At 39.3% G+C, this 26,549-nt stretch overlaps 1 protein-coding gene across 1 annotated transcript; it reads left to right on the forward strand.

Moving 5' to 3' along the window:
- Positions 1–579: 579 nt before the first annotated feature.
- On the forward strand, positions 580–25,044 carry LOC138825138 (uncharacterized). The gene is made up of 9 exons (XM_070019900.1): positions 580–583; positions 686–1,243; positions 4,918–4,978; positions 9,380–9,469; positions 12,485–12,519; positions 14,608–14,771; positions 17,587–17,688; positions 23,522–23,660; positions 24,255–25,044. Exons 1-5 carry the CDS (start codon positions 580–582, stop codon positions 12,495–12,497), a joined length of 726 nt encoding a protein of 241 aa, XP_069876001.1. The 3' UTR covers positions 12,498–12,519; positions 14,608–14,771; positions 17,587–17,688; positions 23,522–23,660; positions 24,255–25,044.
- The last annotated feature ends 1,505 nt before the right edge of the window (positions 25,045–26,549 follow it).

A 26,549-nucleotide genomic window follows, 5' to 3' on the forward strand; every position in this document is an offset into this window, starting at 1 on the left:
ACAAAATTTACTGTCCTCAGCAAATGCTGAAAATATCGTCCACAGTAAAATTAAATTAGCATGTAATAGACAGAGAAGCAGTGTGGAGTGGATTTAAAAGAGGATCCAGGGAAAATGACACTGTAACCCAAGCAGGGTCACGGGGATTTAATTCGGATTTTTTTCCCCCTCCCGTCCTAAATGTGAATAAATGTGCTGATTACAGACGAGAGCTCCGGGGTTACCGGAGTCTCACACATTGTCAATACTTTGGAAGAAATAATATACGGCAGAGGATGGTAACGAGCGCGGGGAGACGCGGCGAGCGTGCGCGCGGGGGGCGGCGGCGAGGGGCGCGCTGTCCACTAGGGCGCGCTGCGAGACCGAGAATCCCGGGCCCCGGCGCCCACGCCGCCCGGGGCCGCGCGCCGCGCCCGCCTCGCCTCGCCTCGCCCCCCTCCAAGTCATATTTACAGTGAGAGGGCTCCTCACCCCCCTGCTGTGACATTTTCTCCAAATCAGAAGAAAATGAAGTGTAAGTCGAGCCTTGCCGCGGGCAGCCCTCCATCTCCGCTTTCAGATCGGGAGCCCAGGAGCGGGATGCGCTCTCTTTGGCCCCTGCTACACCTCGGGGGGACAGGGTGGATCCCCCCGCTCTACCCCTCCCGCCCTGGGCTAGTGCCCGGGGACTAGCCACTCCACCCAGAGAAGCCTCGAGTCCATCGAGGGGGACGTCCAGCCCCGCGCGAGGCGCCGGTGCGCTCCGACAGCCCCGTCGCGGGTCAAGTGCATTCCCGCACTGGACACCGCGCTTCCAGAGCGAGGTTTCCCTTGCCCAGCCCCCTCTCCGGCGTTCGGGGTGTCCCTCGCTACCCTGGGGACCCCCCCTCCACACACACCCCTGCCACTCTGAGCTGCCCGCCTGGGGCTCGTACCCGCGGGTCTGGCTCTGAGCCGCTACCGAGGGGCGCAGATGGGGCAGGGAGCCTCCCGCCGCCCCCACTCCGCGGGCACCCACTCCGCCGCCGCCCCGGCCTAGCGAGGCCCTCGGCTTGGGAGTCTCCCTCGGAGGCCGTGGCGGAGCCTCCGCCTGGGAAAGGAGTCCGCCTTCCTCTCCATGCTGGCTGCTCGCGCTGGACCCTGGAACCGGCAGGAAATGGCTCGGACGCGTGGCCCGCGCCTCGGCAGACCGGCCCGGCTGCGCTGGAGACCAGCAGCTCCCACCCAAGTCTTGTCTCCCCTCCCCCACGAAAGCCCCACTCAGGTTTGTAAACGTCTGGAAAGGATTCGTCTTTTAGGGGAGAAAGATGTTGGCTAAGGGTACCCCGTGGATGAAAACGTGGGAGTATTTTTGGTTGGTTAAATTTAAGGTAGAGTCAAGTTGCCACGTCTTGCTTTTGAGGTTCCAAAATGGTGCCAACGCCGCCTCTGACGAGTTGGTGGCGGCGTCGGCGTGTTAATTGGAAGTTAGTGAAATAGGAAATAAATGGGCAGTGACGTGTTGCATGGCATCATTTGTCCTGAGGGATGTCCAAGGTTTTAAACGGCATTTAAGAATTAGCCACATTTTTTTTTGGTTTGTGTTTTTGGTTTTTGTTTTTTGGCCAGAAAGTAAACAGTTCCAGTTATTTTACTAAAGCCTTGAAGTAAGGTAAAATCACTCCTCACCATTCTATAGTCGCCAATAGAAAGTTGCACAGGTTACTCATGTGAAGACATCTTTACTTTTACTTTTCCCCATGACAAAAGCATTTAATTTCAAGGTAGCAGAGTTCAAGGGCAAATGGAGCCTCCAAAGTTGTCTGGATAAGTAACGTTCCCTTAATACTTTCAGCTTGAAACAAAGGAAATTCACAGTAGGAATTAGATCTCCACGCTGTAGGTCTTTTTGTTATGCTATATAACAAGGTGCTTAACAATTTTTTAAATGACAATGTTTCTTGCTATTTGCAAAGCAATACATTGAATTTGAAATAGGCAGGAACAGCCGGCTTTAAAAATGGCTAACAAGTCAACTTAAATGTGGTTTGACATTTGCTACCAAAGGCTTAGAAAGCTAATAGAAACAGAATCAAAAGGAACCTATATAAATAACAAAATTCCATTTGACTCCAGGAGCCTGCCCTTGGGAGGCCGTGGTCAACACTCACACTTGCTTTTAAGCCATTCCCTAAAGACAGCCACTGTAGTGGTAACTCCATGTTGCCTTTGAAAATGTAGGTGAGGGATGTTTATGGATTTACAGATATACTTCTTTTTATCATCTAGGATTTTCTCAATAATTCAAACTCAAAGTTTTTCACTAAGAATTATATGATAAACCTTATCTTCCTTGATTTACAAAGTTCAAAAGGAAACTTTATACTTGGATTATTTTATCCTCAGATTAAAAATTAATCCATCCTCCAAAAAAGTATTTTTTTTAATATTAAACATGACAACTACTGTATTTTTACCTCTCCAGCTAGACAGGATTACTGGGAACAGTCATTTCAAATTTTTAAACAAGATGAATTCAGCCCCATTCAAAAACTTTAATAAGAAGGGGATTTTCAAACCTGTAAATGTAGTCTATCTATATGAGAGTAAACATTTTGACAAAGAACTTGGAAATGTATATATTTTAAATGGACATAAGGGCATGTAAAGTAGTTTTCCTATACCAATCCTCCTCCTTCCAAAATTTTTTTTAAAATCAGGCTATTTTCTCTTGTAGAAATGATATAATCAGGTGTAAAAATTTCATCAAAATACCGATACTTTTTGTATTATGAAGAAAATACAAGGATTTTTTTTTTACTTTTTATGTTTGAGGGACTTGAAAAGGAGTTAGTAAACACATTTTACTGCTGAAATCTGTGATCATTAAGTGCTTAAGTGTTCTAAAAAGCAGAATTGCTTTATCTGTATTTTCAACTTTGAAAATTACATAATCAGTGCCTTAAAAATATTCCAAATAGTTATATCAGCTATATGATTTAAAAAATTGGATTCTGCATGATTTCACTTTCTGCATAGAAAAGTGCTAAATATGTTATATTTATCCTTTTTATATATTTTATATATTGTTGGAGTAAAAAACAATTTAACTTCATTTCTGTCTAACACTTGGCATTAATCCTGGTTTCACACAAATTGCTTTTCAAATCAATTTAGATATGATAATATGTAAGAAAATTTTTAAGCAGTGCAAGTTAATACAGAAGAATATTTATTAAGTTATAAAATAGCTAATAGCTGACTTTAAGCCAGCTTAAAGTCATTTTTTGGATGATAATTTTTAAGGTACTTTGCACTCTGGAAGGATTTCTTCATGTTCTGTATTTATGAATACCTAAATTATTCTACCCATAACTTCAAAATTTAATAACCAATAGCAATTTATTTATTTTTATGGAGACTAAGGCTATGAATAAGAGAAGAAGATTGGCTTTGTGAAAGCAAGCACACATTTAACATTGTATTTCAAAATATAAACTAAACTTCAGTTTCTGACAGCAATCTTGTGGCCAGCTCATCACTTTTCCAGATCAGTTTCAAACCTGCAAGTAAAAACTACCGTCTTCATATTGGAAGTCCCTATTTAAGTTTCCTTAACTGCAAAATCATTCTAAAACAATGTTTTATGGCAAGGGCATTTCATTTGTTGATCCTATTGATTACATATGAATAATACCAAATTCTTGTCTAAAGACCAGTAAAAGTGAGGAAATTCCTAGTCAAGGTGGCTAATTCCATTCATAATTCATCCCAAGTGCCTGCCTTAGGAAACTTGCACACAGTTTATACTTACACATCCAAAATAAGTTGACTTGCTTTGTAAGCGGGAAACAGAGCTTACTTTGACCTTGCTCAGAGAGGTTCAATTTGATAAAACTACAGAACGTAGGTTAAGCCTCTGTTTTTCAGGAATTTTCCAATCTCAACTTTTTTAAAGATTTTCACTTTTTTGAAACTGTAAACCCAGAAGGACACCCTGTTATTCTTCTTCTTCTAAGGTGGGATTGCTTTTCTGTCATCCATTTCCTTCCTGCTTATACATTTGTCCAGTAATTCTTCGAAGTACTGGGGTAACAGAGGCCCTGCAATGAGAAAACAGCATATGCCATTTCTCTACCGCCTTCACCATCACCACTCCCAGCCTTTCCTTTATTCTGAGTGAATCAGACAGGAATTTAACACTGACATATGGTTCAAACTGCTACATCCACAGCCCTAGGGACTTTAGGGAGATGACAAGAGATCCATCTAGACTTTTCATTCTAAGCTGGGAAAATGACTTGGGAATCCCATGCCTTGATAGTAGGGGTCCTCCATGCTATCATTCAGACCTTAAGCACTCCATCTGCTCCTTTGGCAATACTGTACTGTAGGTTAATACCTTCCCTTAGTTTTGATGTTCAGGAACTTTTGAACATTTTCATGGATCTTCTTATGCATTCCAAAGAAATGAACATTTTAAACCAGACTGGGTTTTTTAAAGGGCAAAAACTGGTCCAGAGAAAGGCTTTACCCAATAACTTCAAGCTGCTGTGAGCTCAAGTAACTTTAAAAAATACATATCTTGAAAATGTGGGCTTCCGGTGGAAAAGGCTGTCATCTACTTGGAGTATTGTTTGTCAGGGTCAATTAATATCCACCAAACATGCTTCGTTAAACTGGAACAAACATGGCGTTGAATCACTAACTCCCTGTTTTCCTGATGGTAGGTCATTTTGTGTCCTCACAATTTAACGTTTGAAGGGATTTCCTGTCTTTGAAGTGTAGCAGTCTGTCACCTGTTTGGCTAACCTCCTTAAAAGTTGAGACTCTTAGTGACTCCATGGTCCCTGGCTCAAGTTCCCAGCTTGCTGACTGCAGGGTTACCTGAAGCTGTGGGTAAGACTCTCTTTGGCAAGTCAGTGCCTGTGGATCCTGTTCCAACCTTCATTCCTTTAGGTCAAAGAGCCCAGAAGAAAAGCCTGAAGCCATACACTTACCTGGATCAAGCCATAAAGAGGTAAGCTTTCATAATGAGAGACCAATATATCAAAATTCATAGCTTTCCAGAACCGGAGTAACTAGTGCTCAAGCATTAGAAAGCATGCCAGAGCAACACACAGTAACTAGTGCCAAATGTGCCACAGTGGGTGAAACCCTCCAGTAAGCCAACTCATGTCTTTTAAAATATATAACCACTTCATCATTTTTTATGCTGCAGATATTATCATCAGATGTTTCTAGTGAAAATTTGTCTACTTTAAAGAACATCACTCACACACACACGTGAGTTAGGAGACAATTTTGAATTGTTACGCTTAGTATTTATTTATATACAATAACCCAATGCATGAATGCAAAACTTTTTGTAAATTATAGCATCGCAAGCTAAACACTGAAGGCTTACACCTTTAATTCTGGCTACTCAGGTCGATGAAATCTAAGGATGGTGTTTCAAACTCATATCAGGCAAGAAAGTCCATGAGACTCTTATCTTCAATTAAGCACCAAAAAGCTGAAAATTGTGGTTCAAGTTAAAGAGCACCATCTTTGAGTGAAAAGGCCAACCAGGAAAACAAGGTCCTGAGTTCAAGTCCCAGTACTTACACCTTACAAATGTAAGCTGTTTGCAGTATTTAAGTAACTGATAGCCTTTACTACACCCACTAATTTTTGTGTCCCACTGCAACGTCTCAACTTGTCCTCTTTCAGAGTACAAACAAGTCATCTTTGCATTGAAAAGTTAATAATATTAGCTAATTATTAATTAAATACTTAGAAGCTTATGGACTTTAGGAGCTCTCTTTTCAAAGAATTAGATGCATGTCTTGATGAAATGATTATTATTTTGGCTTGGGATGTAAGCTCAGAGATAAATTGCTTGCCTAATACACTCAGCGCTCTGAGTTTGGGGTGGGGGACATATATGGATACGTGATTGTAAACAGATAAAACTAAATATCAACCTCGTTCTAATTTAAGATCAGAAATTAAAAAGAAACCAGATAGAAATTGAATTTGCCCAAAAAAGGAGTGTGGGCCTAAGTTTTTTTTTGTGGTCCTTTTATAATGAATTAGAATACAATATTGATGCTTATGCATTTTCTTTTTGTGGACATTAATCACTTTGACCCATTTAATTTCTCTGGAAGAAATTGTAGCCTTGGTAACGGAATCAACTCTCCTGGAGCTCTAGGCACCCACAAGGTTGCTTTCTAGCCAGTATATAAGAATTACCTGGAGAAAACACCCCAAGAAACACCTTCCTAAAGCATCCATCCCAAGGTCACCCCTCTTGTGCCTCTCTAGACAAATGATACAATATCCAGCGAAGAGAGCAGACTCCAGATTTATGCTTTGCTCATAGGCTTGGGAAGGGAGCAACTGTAAGCCAAGTGTGAACATTGCAATGGGTTCTTTAGCTTCTGAATGAAAATCCTTCCTTTAGGCACCTGCTCCCTCACTTTTCATCTGGGAAAAACGTTCTGATCATTTCTTGATTAAGTTACAGATGATAGAAGAATAAGACAGGTAGGAACAGGGCACCCTTGAACAGCTGAAGAGCTCCAGACTTGGTACACTTAAAACCACTTTGAAGTCACCCAGCTGCTCTTTGCTTTTTAATTGTCTTCAGTGAAACTCCAAAACCCCATAACATTTACCTTAAAAGCATCAGGAGTATTTTAATTGGGTAATAACCATCCATATTTTCCTTCTGATAAATGCAAAGGAATTAAGAATGAAATTTTATGATGATTATAAACTGTATTGCTGACCCAAGGGACAAGAACAATTATGACAAATATGTCCTATGAATTTGGCATAAATGTAGATTTAGACTTTAAAACCATTCATCTTAAAATCTCAAGCATCTTATTAAGGCTTAGAAAATAATATTTATATAATGATAACAAGATAACATATCATCCTGATTGATATTATATCATCAATGTTGTTGCAGACTGCATGCCAGATTCAGAAAATGACTCATTCTCTTCCTGTTTGGCTTATGATAAGAAATATACCTACTACTAAAAACAGATGAAAGATAGTACAAGCTTTTTGTATGTTTTTTGAGGATTTTTTTCTTCCTTTCTCTTTCAATTAAAATTATTAACCATGAGAAGAAAATATGACTATTAAAAAAACACTATAACCTGGTGAATTGGATTTTTACTACTAAATTTCCCAGGGACATCTGATCTAGATCAAACTTTAATAAATAGCAGCTGTATAAGGATAGGTTCACCTTACATAAATATGAGTCATCAGTTAAGGGTAACCCGTGGAGCTTCGCCTAGCTCAGTCCAGGTCCTGTATGAGATTTGTCTTTTGAGAGTAATGTACTTTTAGCTTTGAGCTAATACTACTTAGTAACTATCATAATCAATTGACTGCATAATGTAAATTTTGAATAAATTGAAGATGACCAGGGAAATTGACAAAGACAATATAGACAAAACTGGACCTGCTTGTGTTGCTTAGACCCAGCTTTGCAAAGCTCTAGCAATTGTCATCAAAAACACTTGCAAATTTAAGCCCTTTGGAATATATATTTGACTGTGAGTAGTCTGTGCTATTTATTAAATGGTCCTTATCTAACAAGACCTTCCTCAGTTATGACTAAATAGAATACAGACAGATCTAACCTTTGGCCTTGTGTCTGGGTTTGGTTTCAGCCCCACGTTTGCCCTATAACAGATTACTTATCTGGTCTGAGTGTTGCTTTCCTCATTTGTAAAATGAAGGCAATAATTAGTGCCTCTTTGAAGTATTGATGTTGGTATTAAGTGGTATAATGTTATCTGGAACATGGCTTGTAGTCAGGAACTGTCTGATCCAGCAGTTGCAAAGGGTAAACAAGACTGAGTCTTTGAACTCACAAGTTATTCATTTCCTGAAGTTGTAGACCTAAAGTTGGTCAAGGACAAGAAAGAGCAGCTGAAAGCATAGGCACAGCACTACATCTTGTTTGTTCTCAGAAAACATAGCCATGGACTCAAACTTGAGATTTGTGTGAGCCAGCCTTCCCTCCGCTACCTTCACCTGAAGGAAAATATTTTGTTATAGCCCAAAAGAATTTAATTCTTTTTATTCTAAGTGATAACCTTTACCAGACAAGTCCGGTTAAAAACTGACCCAAAAGCCCAGAAGTACTTAATTTCTATAAGATTAGGGGAAAAGATTTGCTAATTCATTCTGGGGCCTATGGGGAATGTACAAATGGCAAAGCATGGGGAGGTTTTTTTCCCCCCTTTCATTTATATTAAAAAAATTCTTCTGGGAAGTGAGTTTTATATGCCAAGATTCATCCTGTAATTGGTTTTTATAGCCAAGTTATAAACTCTTGAACATAAGGACCTAGAAAAGAAGTGCTGTCACTCCTGTAGGAGAAGCTATGTGATTGGCATCCTCTTTGCCCTGAGTGAAACACAAAGTAAACTAGGGCTAATTGCCACATAGTAGAGGGGGCCCACTATCATGTTTACATACATGCACACTGTAATCCATGACAAGCTTCTTGATTTGGATCAGTAATGTGGAATCCATTTATTGCCACTTCTCTAGCAAAGAAAACATCATCAAATTTTCACCTAAATGATAGTTTACAATGATAGAGAGTTTGAAACTGCAGATTAACGCTCACTATTTTATATAAATCCATTGAGTGTTCCTTGTCAGCCAATGAAAAGACACTGGCATACTTCATAAAGCAAGTCATCATTCATGAATCTGTTTAAATTTCCAATATAAGGAAGAAGAGGGGGAGGCAAGGGAGAAGAATCCCATCACATCCAGAAATAGAGCCATTCTTAATTATTTCACCCATTTTTCTGAATTAATACTGACCATGAATGAGATTTGTCTATTATTCAGTTGGCCAAATTCACTATTTGTTTTTTCTAGGTGCTAATGGATAGAGGGGGTGTGTGTGTGCGCGCGCGCGTGCGCGCGCACGCGCACGCCCATGCGAAGGTGGCAATCGCCTAATTTAGGAGAATATTTGAAATGTCTGTTTTTGTTTCTTTTATTTTTTATTTTTGTTGTAAAAAATGTCCAATCATCTTAGAAGGCTTTCTGATTTATTTTAGAAGGGAGGGAAAACTTGAGGGTCACGACTAAATTATAGCCAGATAATAAATTTCAGTTCTTTCCCTGGCTTTCCTCACAGACCTAGGCGTTCTCTAAAGAGTCCTTCTGCTAGTGCAGGGTCCCAGGGTCTACTCAGTGATTTGGACCTAAATTAATTGGCACATGTGGAGAGAACATTATGTGTTCTCATCCCATTTCTGTGTGGGTGGGGAGGGGGTAGGTGGGGTGTGCTGTTCTTGTTAGCGAGGAGAAGATGTTCTGCTTGGGGTAATAAGGTTATTCAGAAAGGTGGACCATCAAAAACTGAAGTGTGTACTGTGTACCTTAGGACTTCAGGAGATCAAAGGAAAGCCCCAAGGACAGAAAGAACTGCAAAATGGATCTCTGGAGGAGGCAATTACAACTGTCTTTGTGAAGGGTGAGTAGCTTTGCCTGGATGGGAAAAAAAGAACAAAGAAAGACAGAGACAGAGAGAGACAGAGACAGAGAGATAGAGAGAGACAGAGATCTATCTATATATATATATCTATATATGTCTATATCTCTCTATCTATCAATCTATCTATCTATCTGTGTGTATGTATATGTATATATATCTCTCTGCCAGTAAGGCAGATGTTCAAGAAAAGATAGCCAGGTTAGGATGGGCTTAGTGTGTTACTGGAATTCCAGTGATCCCAAGCCATTATCTCATTTGCATGCTGCATGTGCTTTCTATTTTTGTTTGTTGAAAGTTGGCCAGTTTTCACAGGGATGGGTTGGACTGTCTGTGCACAGTGAGTTCTACTTCTCCATTTTAGCCTTAGGTGTTACTTCTCTCAAATCTTTTAAAATCCAATTTGGATCATACCATCTGCTAAAAACAACAACAACAACAACAACAACACCTCCCAGGCTCAGTCTTTCAGAGACTGCTGTCAAAACTTCAAGACTGGGTTCCTTCTTTTAGGTCCTTCTCCTTCCTTAAGATCCAACTCCTCTCTTACCTTGGTTCTTCACACAGAGCCCAGGACTTGGTTTATAAATCACCTCTGCAGGGGACCAAGTGATGTGTCACAGATTTGGCCTTCACAGGGCCCCTGCAGTAAGCATTTTGCTCATAGTGTGTATGCAGTAAGCATTTTGCTCATAGTGTGTATACTGCCTTTTTTTTTTTTTTTGGATCCTGTTGTGGGGCCTGCACTCTGGTCCTGGGCGATGTCCCTCAGCTCTTCAGCTCAAGGCTGGTGCTCTACCACTTGAGCCATAGCACACTTCTGGCTTTTTTTCTCTGCTTATGTGGTGCTGAGGAATCGAACTCAGGGCTTCATGAATGCAAGGCAAGCACTCTACCACTGAGCCACCTTCCCAGCCCTGTATACTGCCTTTTTAATGTCCAAACTAGTTATCTTGGAGACACTTGGATTTTGCTAACAAATTAAGCATTTATTTTTATTCTGTTTTGTAGAGCATTTTAAATTTCACCACCAAACAGAGCAGATAGTACAGAGATCCCCCTCTGTTCACACATATATAAGCCTCTCTTCTTATGAACATCCCCCACCAGAGCAGTACATTGACTGCAGTTGATGGACAAACATTATCACATCATTTTCACCCAGGGTCCATGCTCAGCGTTGACCTTCTATAGGTTTCTACATTTACCATTATAGTATCATACAGAGCAGTTTCACTGCCATTGTAAAAATTCCCGGTGATCTGTTTATTCCTCCTCTTCCCTAACTCATGGGCACCACTGACCTTTCCACTGTCTCGATGGTTCTGCTTTTCCTAGGGTCCTGGAGTTGGACACAGTATGTAGCTTCTTTCACTAACTTAGTCATATGTACTTTAATTTCCTCTGTGTCTTTCCATGGCTTGATAGCTTGTGTTTCTTTTTTGTCATATAGATAGTCTGTTATCTGGATATACCACAGTTTATCCATCTACCATTTTTCCAAGTTTTGGTATGAACAAAGTACTACAAACATGTTGTGCAGGTGTTTTGTGGATCTATTTTTATTTTAGTTACTTAATATCTGTCTTTTGCATGAGACTATAAACTTCTTACTGTGAGAAATTATGCTTGACATGGTTATAAATTACAAATAGAGAGCCTGGCCTTAATTCTCTCATTCACTCACTCATTTCATCATTTTTCTTTAATTCAGAAATTCATATTAAACACTTCCAGCTGTACTCTAATGCAGTAGGGAACAAAACAAACCAAAATTCTCTATCTTCACACTCTGGTTATGGGGATAGTCACTAAAATGAGCTAAAAATAAAATATATAGTATGCATGTATTTAGAGTACAGCAATAAGGACTTAAGAGAAACATGAAACAAGGAAAGGAAGAGAAGTGACTGGGGTAGGGACATTTGGACAAAGACAGAAGAAGAGAAGGGGCAGCCATGCAGTCAGATGAGAAGAGCAGTCAGGCTGAGGAAGCAGCAAGCGCAAAGGCCCAACTGCTGCGCCTCAGGAACACTAAGGGGGCCAACTGGATGGCTGAAGCCCAAAGAGCAAGACGTAGAAAGCAGGAGGCAGGACAGGAAGGAGGCACACTGAAGTAAAAGGTAGAAGAAGGGTGGTTTCTTATTATTTAACATGTGTACTTCGACTGGAAGACATGTATAGACTAGGCTGTGCTGTTTTCTGATTCAAAGGCTCTTGCAGTGAATTCTAATAGTACAATAATTTAACAAGAAACAAAATTCAGCTATCATAAGCTTATAGTCAAAAGATCCCTACACAATCAAGCACCTGGCTGGGAAGGTGTCTCAGTGGTAGAGTACTTGCCTCACATGCATAAGGCCCTGGGTTCGATTCCTCAGCACCACATAAACAGAAAAAGCTGGACATGTCACTGTGGCTCTATCACAGTGGTGACAGCGTGCTAGCTAGCTGAAGTGCTGAGAGACAGCGCCCAGGCACAGAGTTCAAGCCCCATGACCAACCAAAAAAAGAAAATCAAGCACCATTCTGATGTGGGATCTGATGCAAAATGCAGAAGTCTTCATGTCACAGAGAGAGCATAGGACCCCATAAGATGCCTTTGGATGCAGGTGAAGGAACAAGAAGAAACTTCAGTTCATAAAACATTTGGTTTTGGAATCCACCTTCACAGAGGAAGGTAAGGGATGAGTGAAAACCTAATAGCAACAGCATAGAAAATAGTTATGGTTTTATGTTGTGCTAATCCATTGTTCTTTGGCTGCCACAATCATGAAGTAGTTTGACTTAATTTTTTTATCTGTATAAAGATGTAAAAATATGCTTCTCATCTGTTTTCCAAGATAATATTTGGTGCAATATACTCTCTATAAAATAAACATTTGGTTAGCTGATTTTGCCAAATATAAGCTAATGTGTTCTGAGTATGTTGAGATAGGTTAGGCTGAACTATGGCAGATTAAATCTATTAATGCATTTTTTACTTCTTTAAAACAGTAGTAGAGATTGAACTCAGAATTCGTCTGTCCTAGGTAAGTGCTCTACCGCTGAGCTACATCCAAAACTCCTTTTGGCTTGAAGTTTCCAACTTATATATGCTTATTGGGATAGAACCTTATTGTATGTCAAAGAACATCTGTACAAGTATGGTTAACAATTAAAGTAATATTTCATCAGGTGATATTTAGCATCATATATAATTACTCAGTGAGTATCAGACATGCCAGCAAGGGGATTCCATGAAAGGAGTTCTTTTCTTACGAAACCTCTGTGTTGCTAGACTCCAGAGGTCATGACATGTGGTTTCACAGATCCCTGCTGGGTAGCACATCTGGCCCAGGCTAAGGTGCAGAGTGTCACTCAACACGAGATGACTCCCCAGGCCACCCGCTCTCCATCAGCACGACCACAAGCATCAGCTTCCCTTCTCTCAACACTTGGCTTCCAGCCAGCCACAGACCCTATGAATGGAACCTCCCAAGGCCAAGGTACACAAGAAGTAAGGGTTGTACCAACACCATAACCATCAAAACCATAAAACTGATTGTGAGAACAGCTTTTCAGTCTAGGATTTGGTTTGAACTCTGTCATACCAAAGAAAAACAAATCTTCATTTTGTTTGTCCAAATCTTCATTATGTTTACTCCATATTAAAATTCTATGACTGGCATAGCTCAAAATATGGCCTAAAGAATACAAATGTACTAGAAAAATAAGTGATACTATACATAAAGCTATTATACCTATGTGCTTAATAACACAGGAGAAATGTGAAAAGACATAATATCTTAGAAGCCACAATAAGACAGATGATGGTGCTTCTGCTCTGATCTGTGGTTCAAAGAAAGTTTCTGAGGCATTGACTATATCTCAAGACAGTGCTGGTATGGGATTGAAAATTTGGGCTTTCCTCTAATCTCTCTCTGTCATAGTAAAGGTAGTTGAGCCTCAATTTGGTCTAAAATCCTAGGACACTTAGAACTACATGATCAAAGTCCACTGTAGGCATTTGGATGAGTGCCAACAAAGTTCAGGTTGTGCCTCAAATGGGTCCTCCAAGTGACTGTCAGCCACAGGCAAGGGCTTGCTGGGTTTGATCTTGAACTGTGCACATTTGAGGAGTCCACGGTCCTTTCGGTTGATAAGCTCTGCTTGGCAGAGCTCTGCTTTAATTAACATGGCCCTCGGGGCGGTTCCATTTCCCATGTTTCAGCACCTCACTGGGTGTAACCTTATCTTTCCATTTCCCATGCATGATGGATCTGAAACAGTACAGGTGAAGTTTGTCTTTGACCTGACAGCTGGATTACATCCAAGTTTCATAACCACAGAAGAAAAGTCCAAAACCTCAGCTTTTCTTATCATTTCACATTTCATGAACCAGCCATGGTGGGTGACATGCTAATGAGATTAGTCACAGTTTCAGGAAAATAATGATTATTTAAAAGTTTATTCCTCCACTAAGTGTACAGGATAGAAGCGATGGAAATGAATGGCAGATGGTCCTTGGGGATGACAGCGGGATGTCTTTCTGAAACTTAAAAAGAGGACAAGTGATTGATCTCTAAACAGCAGATTGTTTAAGTAAAAGTCTAATAGAAGGAGACAAAATGTTTCCTTATCCTATGGGAAAAATGACTTCAGAAAAAGAAGAGGGGATAGCACAAAGTCATGAAGAACATAGCGTCCTGCAGTTCTATCTAGACCAGCGTGGGGGTAATCTTTGATAGTCTCAATGACAGTTGAACTTTATTTGCATTTGTATTTCTCAAAACATTTTTTAACCATGGTTTTTCATCATCCCCAGCTTTTTTTTAAGGTCATCTTCATTCATATATTAAGATATGAATTTGTAAAACATATCTATTCTAGCAAAGCCCAAGCTAGAGATAGTGTGCGACCTTGAGTGAGCTGCACTGCAACACAAAATAAGTCATCAGAAAGGCAGTTTTCTGCAATTCGTTTAGAATTATCTGAGAAAGTGGGTACCTCTGTTACCAGAACGGAGTAGAGTGCTGTGTATGTGTGTGTTTGGGCGAAGGGGAATAACTTGCAATGTCATGATTTTAACACAAGCTGCATAGGATATCCTCCAATACCATCCATGCTTCTCTTTTCAGATTACTGAGACTACAGGTGTTCATCTTGCAAAACTCAAGGAGGCTATCAATATGGTCCTCAATTTAACAATTTTACTCCAGGTTTGGGATCTGTGCTGTCAATATCATTATGATAACAATGAAAGTCAGAATGTATTTTTTCCTGGAAAATGATCCAAACATTGGTAGGTATTTGGTGGTTTAGACTGTGAACCTTTACAAAATCAAGTATTTATGAGTACAGTTGAGTTGGAAATATAAAAAAATCAGCTCTCTGGCTTTGTTGCTACTAAGAACAGTGCATTTGAATGTGTTAACAATTTTTGAAGCATTTAATTCACATTTGAAATAGTTACATTTTCTTTGTAAACATTCATTGTGCTTTATACTAAGTAGGGTTGGAAAGTAAAAATAAAATCAATATTGGCATTTGATGTGTTTGTTGCTCAAGCTTTGCAATGTGGGCCAAGTGAGATTTCTATGCAGATTGCATATGATAGAAGGAACAAGAAACTGCTGAGGAAGGATGGCTTATAAACAGTGATCCTGATACATATTTCAAGACCCATAGTGGATATTTGATACTGAGAATAGTACTGAGCCTATTTATACATACACAAATTTAATGCCTTAATCATCTTCATGAGACACTTATCCTGTATTATTATATAACTATAACTTTAACTTTGGCAGTTTGAGTGGAAGGAAAAATGATCAAGAATTTCTTTTTCTTTACAAATTCATGGCTAAAAGCTCCATTCATGCTGTAGATCTTAGCAACCTCAACATCTGATGTTCTTTCTCCTTAAGTAAAGAATGTTCACCTTTTCACATTAAAAAAACACTTCATGGCTTCCCTTTGGCATGTTTCTATTGTCAGCATCATCACACTTGTGCTTTAAAACCCTTATTGAGTGAAATAAGCTGTATTTAGACACAAGCATGTGACACTGTGACAGTCAATCTGATGACATAGATGACTTCTAATGACTAACAGGTATGTATGTATGTATGCATACAGTGTGAATACGCTGACCAAAGGACTAAGTCATATACTGGATGGACAACAGACAGTACAAGAAGTTATCACACTACTAAGAAGGGTACACAATTGAAAACATAGGAACGGCTTGTTTCTAGAATGTTCTATTTAATTTCTTTTCACTAGAGGTAACTATTAACGACAAAGCAGTGGAGAACACAGTACTGCTTTACTCTGTATCCACCAATAAACTGTAGGCTACTGCCCTGAGTGATGAATGACTATGGATCGTGACAATGCTGATCATGCTCAGTATGAAGAACTGATTCTCACCTGTTTCCATCTACTTACACTGCCAGAAGCAGGAATGTCACTTTGTCTGCCAGAATCACTGCTGCTGGATGGAACAGATCACTGAGCATAGATTTCAGAATGCATGGATTAAGAATCCCTAACCCACCCCCCCCCAAAAAAAATCCACCTGGATCTTAACAGTAACCACTTGCTTTTATTTATCCCAGACACTCGGTTTGTTATAGCCACACCTAAAAGCTTCTACTATAGTTCAGTACTCATGTAACAAGCTGCCTAGATTCCCTGAGCCCATCAATGTACTGACTTCTAAAAGAAAAAAAAAGATAGAAGAGGATAGTCAGGTAGGGAGTCTTCTATTGCAACTAACTTGGTAGATCTTACACAAGATTTGGTTTTAAGATTTCTGAGACAAAGGAGAAATCTGAAAACAGGACCAAAGAAGTCTGATAGGGTGAAAGGAAATCAGTAAATTGAGTTAGTAAACCTCAGTATAATCACATGTTAAAAGAATACGCAAGGTCCTAGTTTTCTTCTATGACTTTAGTGACACCTACCCAAGTCATGGCTTCTTGTTTTGAAATGAGTTTTAATAGTGTCTCCCCCCCCACACTACCACCACACAGAATACTGTGAAAGCAAAATGGGTGATGATCTATGTGTAAAGCCATGGAAAGGTCTTTTCTTATTTGAGATTTCTATCTTCTCCCCTAGGCTTTGCACAGTTACTTTGTGCTCCATGCCCAGAGTGATCAGGTAGGCATTTCTGTTAGGTGAATGGATATGCAAAGAATCAATGAGGAGGTCTTGAGCAAGAGCTGCCACCAGCAGTGGGGTGATGACTAGATCCAAAGGGAGAAACCACAGAGAACAGGAAAAAGAGTGAACAAAGCATGCAGGTGAAATATAAGCCAGTAAGAAGCTACTGCTATCTGTGGCCAGAGTGAGAAAAAGAAATTTAGATTGGGAAAAGGAAGGGCTTAAAGGATTCCTGTCCAGGTCTTTATTTTGACAGAAACTTGTGGGGAAAGGTCTTAGCTCCCAGATGCTGTGTGCGCCTGTCTGAGCTAGACACAGCATTCAGGTGAAGTCGGTTAGGGTGTTCTGCTCAGCACGGCTGAGCGTGATGGATGGCTCCGTGTGCTGTTTATCTAGCGCAGGTTGGTATTTCACCTCTGTTTTCATTAGACTGATGGTAAGGTAATAATTCTTTCCTCTGGCTGAGAAATCTGTCTTCAGCCATTTGTTGATCTTCTTGAATGGGCACTGCAGGTGCATGGAAGTCACCCTAAAGGAGGTTTGAATGAAAACTTAAATAATGCTGGGCAGCATAGTGGCTCCAGCAGCACAGGCGCCTGCTAGACTTGCTGTGGTTGTTTGGTCTGTGGAATCATGTTGACTCAAGGAGAACAAGCCCACGGAGTTGCACAAGGTTACCATGTCCATGGGAGGCAAAGTGACCACACATCGTGTCTCTGGAAACATTTGGGCTTGTATCATAAAGTAAACGAGGCCAGGGAGATCTTCCTGAGGGGTTTCCATGCAGTGTGGTGCAGTGGAAAATTCTCTAGACTCTTGTCTCCAAGATCCCCACCGTGGTTCTCTCCTTGGGAAAATTATTTTTTCCCTTGAGTGTGACAAAATTTATTGGTATTTTAGTAAAGACATTCATTTCAGTCATTTCACTCTCCTCCTCTTGACCTTAGGTTAATATGTCAGTTGGGGTCAAGCAAAGAATATGCAGGAGAGGGATGTTATTTTAACAAACAGTAAAAATGGACAAAAATGGATAGTTTGCCTACACAAAAGTAAGTAAAATTTATTTATCTTGATATAATTAAACCATGAAGGAACCAATAGAGCTATATACATTTTCACTGTTTGACTTGGGTCTTATTCTAAACCTAAATGGGAGAAGGTTGGGCATATCCGCAGGTTGCTTCTTTGGAGTTATTGCCTACTAAAAAAAGCCCAGTGAGTAATCACCACCAATGTATCTTCTGAAACTGCCTCGGAATTCAACATTGCAGTTTTCAGGAAATCATTATACTCTTGTTTCTTTCATTTGTGACTGTGCATTTAAAAATGTTTAGCTTAACCTTAAAAAATCCCATATACAATACAAAAATATAAAACGAACAATTGGGCAAATTCTTTCTTTATGTTTTTTTAATTGTAAAAATACTGTACAGAGGGGTTACAGTTACATGAGTAATGAGTACATTTTCTATCTAGGATTGTTACCTCCTCCTTTGTTTTTTCCCCTACCATCCGTTACCTCTCCACCTTCCCAACTCCTCCCTCCCCTCCTCCGCCCCCCCAAGTTGCAAAGTTCATTTTCAACATGTGTCTTCTTAATGTTGCCATTTCTTACTTCCCTCAAAAGAAGACAATAATAATACACTAGGTTTAATTGAATGTATTGATCAAGAAAGCAGAGTGACTAGTTTTCTTCCAGAGCTAGTCTGGTGAAACAGATCTGTGGCATTATTAAGCTGAAACTCTTCACCATGGAGAAGACAGAATTCTCTCAGACTTTTTTGAGTGAGCAGACAGCCAGTTGACAAGCAACAAGTGACAAGCGACAAGCCATTTGAAGTTCATGAGGTGGTGCCACTTGGGCTTTTCATAGGTTTTGTCCACTTGGAGGTGGCCATGGGAAAAGAGGGGATCTTGGACAGCTGGGCCTAACTCCTGGGTCTTCCCTCACACATCAGGATTCCTTCCTTCCTGTCCATCAAAACCTCTCAGGTTGTCTTGGGATGGACAATAGATTATGTAAAGCCTAACATTAATTTTTTCTATATGTACTTTCTCAACTCCCAACAAATGCTTCATGTAAATCACTAGCACCCTTTCCACTACAAAGTTGGTTGGCTTGTGCTATATAAATACACGTTATTTGCTTATTATTATTTTTACTTTCTAATAGCAATCCATGGTCATCAATGTTACTATCACAATATTCTTGAGGAGAATGGCTAAAGAATTGTGATTCATAAGATAGAGTATTTCAAAAATATTTAAATCATATGTGGTGTCTTTAATGTGGAAGAATGGTCCACCAAACCTCTTGGAAGGCAACTAATACGACTTTCACAAAGTGCCAATCAAATGTACACTACTATTAGTTCTGAAACAACAATGTTGGTTAAAGAATTATTTTTATTCATTACATCTTAATTAACTGTGAAAGGTTTCTAACATTGTACTAGATACAGGAAATTTTCTAAAATTAATAGAAATAGCCTATTGCTGGTAGCTCACACTTGTAATCCTAGCTACTCAGGAGGCTGAGATCTGAGGATTCAGATTCAAAGCAGCAGAGGCATAAAAGCTCATGAAACTCTTATCTAATTTACTACCAAAAATCTGAAAATAGAGTTGTGGCTCAAGTGGTAGAACTCTACCCTTGAGTATAAAAGCTTAGGAACATCACCCAGGCCCTGAGTTCAAGCCCCACGCCTGACATATACCCAAATAATAGTAGTAATAACAACAACAAAAATAAAAAATAAAAATGTGCAGAGTTTCTAGACAAAAGGAAGTGAAAGGAACAGTAAGATGTTAAGTATACTTTTGCTATGGCATACAGTAGGAGCACCTACTCTAGCCCCAGGCCCCCAGACATGGGGGCAGTCAGAAGTAATATGGTAGTGGGAAGGCTTTCAAGAGGCAGTGAGGTGGTTCTGTCCTGGAGGACATGTATCAGTAACCTGAAGAGAAAGAGAAGAGAAAGTTCCTGGCTGGGAATGTCTTCAGTGAGAATTTGTCGAGCAGGCACAGAGACTGAGTTCTTTGATTAACTAGTACTGAAAAAAAGCAGAAAAGGAAGACCATTTTCCTTACCATATTTTTCTAATGCTAGAAGAAGCAAAAACACATTACAGACTAATTATTCAAGTCAGAAAATACCATTTCACTTGAATACCATTTGTTGTGAGGAAAGCTAACAGTTGATTTTTCTGATAGTCTTTGGGTCTGAGTAATTGAATATGCTTTCATATTTAAGAAATTCTTACAAAGGTTGACATTCTGTGACTATTTTTCAGTAGTAATGTGTGAACCTCACACAGAATTTAAAATGTTCTAATAGTGGCTTTGTAAAGCACAATATAATTTACCCAGGATTTCCAAAGCATTATTATTGCAACATGTAATGAATATAAAAACAATAAAGTATTTTTCAATCTGCTTTCATATGGTCTTTCAAGTATGCTGTGTATTATATAGGTCATGTATATGTTATAGGAGTCACATTGCAAGATGTAGCCATTCTCATACCAAAGAGTGCAATGTTGTAACATCAGCATCAAATCCCACTATAATCACAAATAAAATAGAACTCAGAGTGTCCTGGCTGGATTTATTAATTGCTATCAATCCCTCAGTAACATAAACAGGATGCACTTCAAGAATGGAGGCAAAGATTCTAAGATCAATGTTTTCTCTTTGGGACTTCTCCTGTCCTTGGCAACTTTCAATGTTTATAATGACAAGTCCTATACCCCATAACTAAATTATGATACAGTCCTGGTAAAATAAATGTTTTACTGTGGGTACACTAAAAGCATTTTGGGCTTCATAGGGTGGCCGCGGATTCCATTACTACTGGGGGTAATTGGCAACTCTTCAGTATGTATTATTATATTATTATATATTATTATATGTATTATTATATATTATACTAGATTATTATATATTATATATATGAATAGTTATTGTGAAAGTGATGGACGGAGGGGCTATAGTTACATAAGTCAGGTAATGAGTACCTTTCTTTTTGAACAGTGACACCGCTTCTCTTGCTCTACCCCAGTTTTCCTCTGGTCCTTACCCACAAGTTGTATAGTTCGCTTTCAACATAGTGTCTAGTATCACTACTGTGTTTGTTCACCCTTTGTCCTGCTCTTTCTGTGTCCCCCCTCTCCCTTCCAAAGACAGATAAACTAACAAGACTAAAAGTAAAGAAAGCAAAAATAGCAACAAAGAGAAAAAAAAACTTCTTATGTCTATTTCTTGGGGTTCATTTCGATGGATATTATTTTATATGATCATATGTGCATAGCTATTGAGCCTTTGTGTGAAACAATTCTGAACCAATTCCATCACAAAAGATATGGTCAAGATAAGTTCTCGCACATAATACCACTCGTGATAGCTTTTTCTCACTGAAATAGCTGCCAAAAGAGCTATTTATCTACAAGCAGATTCATTGTTGATCCAAGACAAAATCATGACAGTCGGATGGAACCCAATCATGATTACCATTGGGAGCAACAAACTCTGGGCCTCAATTTCTCAGTGAAATGACAATGATAATTGTGGTCTGGAAGTCTTAATGTCATGCGGATATGAACAATGCTTTTCATCTTTGATTCCCAGTTTAGTACATACTAAATAGTTTTGTGATTGCAAAACCATTTCTCCAGTCTCCAGAAGCATTTGTGAGAGATAGGGCTATCCAGTAAGTCACTTTTTCTTTATTCTCTTTAATGGGTTACTCAGAGTCGGTGACAAGAACATTACTAATTGCCTAGCTGGTGCCAGGGGCACTCTGGAGTCATTGAGGAAGTCACTGTTAGCTATAACCCGTATAAAAGCCGATTACTCTCCAGAGAGGCAACATGCCATCCTGCGAGAATTCAGGGCTGGTGCCTCAAAGTTCTTCCACAGATGAGGTGTGCAGCCCGGGGCAACCTATTTTAACTGCAGCCTTCTCAGCTGTGAAAAATGAGAAGCGCAATCCTTACTGCCTTGGAAGAGAGTTGTGTTTATTAATTAGTTGTATTTCAAAGTGCTTCACAACTGGAAAGTTTCACTATTGAATTAAGGAAATTTTCCTTTCATCTTATTCTCTACCACATTAGGATGAAAAGAAACTGTGCTCACTGAGGCTGTGAGAAAAATGGAGGGGATTCAGGCAAAAAAAAAAAAAAAAAAAAAGCTAACAAACCTGACTTCCAAGGTAGTGGCTCATTTCCCAGACTGGAAGATGGTCCCCATTAAATGGAGCTTTGTAAATTAGGTATCATGAAGGGCAACCAAACCTGCTAGCTGAAGAACTGAATTTGTTTTAGATTTAATTTTTATGATCCCTTCAAGAAAAAAAAAGAAAATGAGCCAAATTACACTGTCATGGAAGGTTTGAAAATGAGACGTGACATAAACACTATCATGTTTTCTTAATTAAAAGGTTGGGCCTGCTTGTATTTCAATCTTTGGACTCACAAATTTTGATGTCCTCTGTAGCTTATCTCTGTGTTTCCACCAGGTGTTTTCCCTACTCAGTGTTTCAATAGCATCTAAAATATTATTTGGGGGTAAGGTTAGCGAGACAGAGAGAAAAAAAGAGAATGAGAGAGAGAGTGACAGAGACAGACAGAGAGACAGAGAGATATTGTTTTCCTTGTGGCTTACTGTTCTTCTAGTTCCTTCCATTACTGTGGAATGCAGTTACCTGATCAGAGACTGCGTTTTCCAGCATCCTTTGCCTCTAGCTGGGGTCATGTGACAAGTTTTCACCCATGGAAAATGAACAAAAGTAGAGTTTCTGGGAAGTGGCTTACATGCCCTCTTCACTACCTCTAAGGGCCAGAAATGATTTTACACAGAGAGAAAAGCCACACCCCAAGAGAGAAGCCTGAATCCTTTATCACTACACAGAGAAAAGCCTCCCGAAGATAAGGAACATCTGCTTTACATTGTTATCTGAGAAATAACTTCTGTTGCATTAAGTCATTGAATATTTGAAGTTTATTATTATAGCAGCTAATGTGACCCTAAACATACCCCCATCAAAACTGACACTTGTCTCTAAATTTGTCTTTACATTAGTATTTCCTGTGCCATACTGTGAACTCCTTTAGGACGTTCATGATGTCCAGTGTAGTTCTGGGCATATAAGATGTTTGTTGAGTGCATGTGGAAAGGAGTGAAGAAGGGAAGCAGAAGGGAGTGAAGGAGATTGAACTCATGTGTATGCATTTAAGATGACTCACTTGTTTTCTTTTATGCTCTTAAATTCAATGTGTTCATTCCCACCCCTCCTACTCCTACCCTCCCAGTAACTGCTGGAGAGAAGAGGAATACTTGTATTTTGTTCATGACCTTCCAAGTGATGGACACACTGCCATGAAGGAAATTTCTGTCCAAAAGAAAGCAATCCCTGAGAGTAAGCACTCCACATATCATCACCCAAGAGAGCTGGGCCACCGCCAGCATCTCCATCAGCAACTTGGAAGAGCTGTCTGTCTTCCCAACACAATAAAACTGGAGACATGAACATCTAGAGCTCTAGCCAGCACAATTACCCAAAGCCAAACCACATTATCACTTCTAGCTTCCAGGATTTATGACCGACCATGATGGAAAATAAAGACAGGGATACTTTACTTGTCTGAATTCATCACTCAGAAAAGACAGTATATATTAATAATAGAGAAGAATTGTAGATGTTTTACTTTTTTAAAATGAAAATCTTACCATCAGAGTAGGTACCAGTGCCAACGTGGTAGAGAACAAAGAAAACTGAGAAAAACGGTCAGTTTGCTTTTGTTTAGATATGCAATTCAATTCTGTTGTTGAGGGAGCATTTCTGTTTTGCACTTTTCTAAGAGCTTCTCGGTTTGAATTCTGTAGTGGTGTCCATTGATCCAAGAATTAAGCAGTGAAGTAAATAATCACTACTTCTGAGAATGACATGAGAGTGATAGTTGCCATGGAGATGTTACTTCCTCTGCCATGAACTTTCCCAGGCCTCAATACTTGTCTAACATAGGTAAGCTATACCATAGCTGCTTAACAGTTGTCTCTACTCACGAGACACTGTCTTTATGAGTTTAGGGCAGGCTCATTCTATCCCCAGTCATGGTGAGGGCTCAAAAATTGTGGAAGAGCTCTGATTAGGCTGTAATTTTCTGTTATCAAAATTCCCGACATGATTTAGTTGAACCATCAGTTTCTCCCTATAGGCAAGAAAAGGGCAAACCGCTAGGCTTTTGTCTAACATTTGCAAATTCTAAGTTACTTAAATACATGTTAGTGGAAGCACCAGTTAGTCATTTATCAGGGTCAAAATTCCAACCTTAAAAGTTCCGTAAGACAGAAAAAAACTATTTGAGAGAGGAAGGAAAGTACCACATAAGCCTCAAACACAGGATTCAGCCCTTAATTCTGTGGATGCTTGGGCTAGCTCTCCCAACCCTGAAAGTGAATTTGTTTCCAGAATACCTGAAACAGAGACCACATTTTTATGATGTTTGCCTTTTCATAGGAAAGTTTACCTTAGGGAGCTGTATTTTCCTTAAATTTATTTTTAAATCATTTGGGGTTTCCAATAAAATAACATTCCCATTCTCTTCCTTCTTTCCAGATGAACACATTTATTGTCTTAATCCATGAAGGCTTCCACATAGGCTGTGGTTGGTGGCTGTGACCCTCTGGAGTGAAGCACTTGGGAAGGAACAAACTATTTGCATCTGAAAATATACTTCTTTGGCTCTATGTCTAGTCACTAAAATAATAACAGCTCATCAAATACAGTTAATCTCAGATGCCCTTCCAAGAGTGGCAACTGGAGTTCCTAAAGAGTCCAAGAGAAGGGTGGGAATTGTGGGGAGAGAGAGAGAGCAGAGCAAAAGCCACACTTTGGAAGTAGAAGTAGCTCAAGGGATTTAGGATTTAGAATACAGAAAAAGATAAGGAGCACACAGATCTTTCCTGTAGACAACCATTTTGAACCTAATCCATGCTAGTGGGAGGTAAAATCATTATCTGGTGTTCTGTGACTGCCTCAAAAGCGGATTAGGAGTTGCAACCAGACAAGAATGAACATTGAGAAGCTACAAACTCCACTGACCAAGACTAGGTCAAGCATAGCTAGCAGCCAAGTGCTACCTACAGTCAGGAAGTGTCGTAGCTGGAGAAGAGAGCAGCTCACTCCAGCTACCTCTGAGGGGGCAAAGAGAATCCTCAACTCCTCTCTGGAGCAACCGACAGAGGTACAAGGAGCTTAGTTCCTTATATTAATTCCTCTCTAAAGTGATCATAGGTTCATTTTGGTATTCAATAAAACAATACACACGTGCATGGTTTATATGTACACAAATGTCAATGTATTAAAGTGTCTTTATTTAAATGTTTTAAACTTAGATCGTGATGATGGTTGCAGAATTCTGTGAATAACAAAAACCATTAAAATATACATTTAAATTAAATTTCATATTCATTTGAATTATATCTCAACAAAGATGTATTTAAGTATGCATGTATTTATATATTTTTGTCCTAAAATATGAAGCACTGAGTTATTATTACTGGACTTCTTTTTATACTTTTACCTTTTTCAAGTCTTGGTAGTCGCAGTGTAAAAGGCTATACTCCAAGATTGATCAGGATTTGCTAATATATTGTAGCCTTTTTCCATTTTCAGGGTTGTCAGGGCAGGGCAGGTCCTATTATCTGATGTCATGAGATGAGCAAGAAAAAAATCCCAAAAGCAGCTAGGTGTGGTATCTATTACCACTCTTACATCGCAAGCAATTTGGTTAAGTGGAGGCAGAGAATCTGGATTTTGAGGCCAATGTGGGAAGTTAAACAACAACAAAAACAAACAAAATCGATTAGGAGCATGGTTCAAGATGTAGAGGGCTTGCCTACCAAGCATGAGGTCCGATAGTCAATCAACAATATTTTTCTCAGAAAAAGTGAAAAAGTGAAAGTGACTCAGAATAAAGTCTTCAAGGGCCTCTACACTGCCTCTACCCTCTCCAGGGTCTGTATTATCTTCTCTGGTGGGCATCGTGATCCAGAAGGCACATCTTCTGTGACACGGTCCACCTCTAACACTGTGATTATGGATACGAGTGACAGACAGTGAATGTGAAAATTGATGGTTATTTTTTTAACCTGTCTCCAAAGGTATTTTACATGATGCCTTGTGTGACAGAATTTCGTTGTTTTATAGGGAAGAAAATCTTATAAGGATTACATCAGTTTTTATAAAAGTTACTCATCTTATTTTTAAGAGTTCATAAATCAAGTGGATAGCATAGAATAGTGCTCCTCAAACTATCTATGGTGAAAAATCAGGTTTGTAAGAAACTCCCCAGAGAGTGATCACTTTTATAAAACCAGTAAGAAGAAATTTTCAACTTAAAAAAGAGGCACGCAAAATGCATGCTCCTCTTCAATATTAGATTCAATAGACACAAATATAACATAGAAAAAAATAATGGGCTTTTTTTGAGGTAGGGCCTTGCTGTGGAGACCAGGCTGCCCTGTAACTGACTATGCAGCCTAGACTGATGTAAATATTAATATTGTGATCTTCCTTCCTCAGCCTCAAGTGCTGCAATGACAGGTGTAGGCCTAGCAAGAGATGATTTTTTCAAAACAAATCTCACACATTGTTTATTGAAAACAGTTATAGAGAGAAATGGAGAAACGTTTTTATGCTTACAACTATTTTAATTTGCAATCATAATACAAAAAAATTGAGTAGAACAAATTTGTCATAGTAGAAGCCTTTATACACACTTTTAATGAACTTATATATCAACCTTTAATTTTAATGTGATGAATTGGATTTCCTCTTGATTGTCAGACAGATGTTATGATTCCTTCAAATAATGTTAATCTAAAAGAAAGGTTCAGCAAATTGCTGTTT

This window comes from Dipodomys merriami, unplaced genomic scaffold (assembly GCF_024711535.1).
Source record: "Dipodomys merriami isolate MVZ:Mamm:240054 unplaced genomic scaffold, mDipMer1.0.p SCAF_1, whole genome shotgun sequence".
Classification (NCBI taxonomy): domain Eukaryota; kingdom Metazoa; phylum Chordata; class Mammalia; order Rodentia; family Heteromyidae; genus Dipodomys; species Dipodomys merriami.

Coding starts and splice junctions, on each gene's coding strand:
- LOC138825138 (XM_070019900.1), top strand. Junction 1,244..4,917: donor CCCACGAAAGCCCCACTCAG/GTTTGTAAACGT, acceptor TCATTCCTTTAG/GTCAAAGAGCCCAGAAGAAA. Junction 4,979..9,379: donor CTGGATCAAGCCATAAAGAG/GTAAGCTTTCAT, acceptor TGTGTACCTTAG/GACTTCAGGAGATCAAAGGA.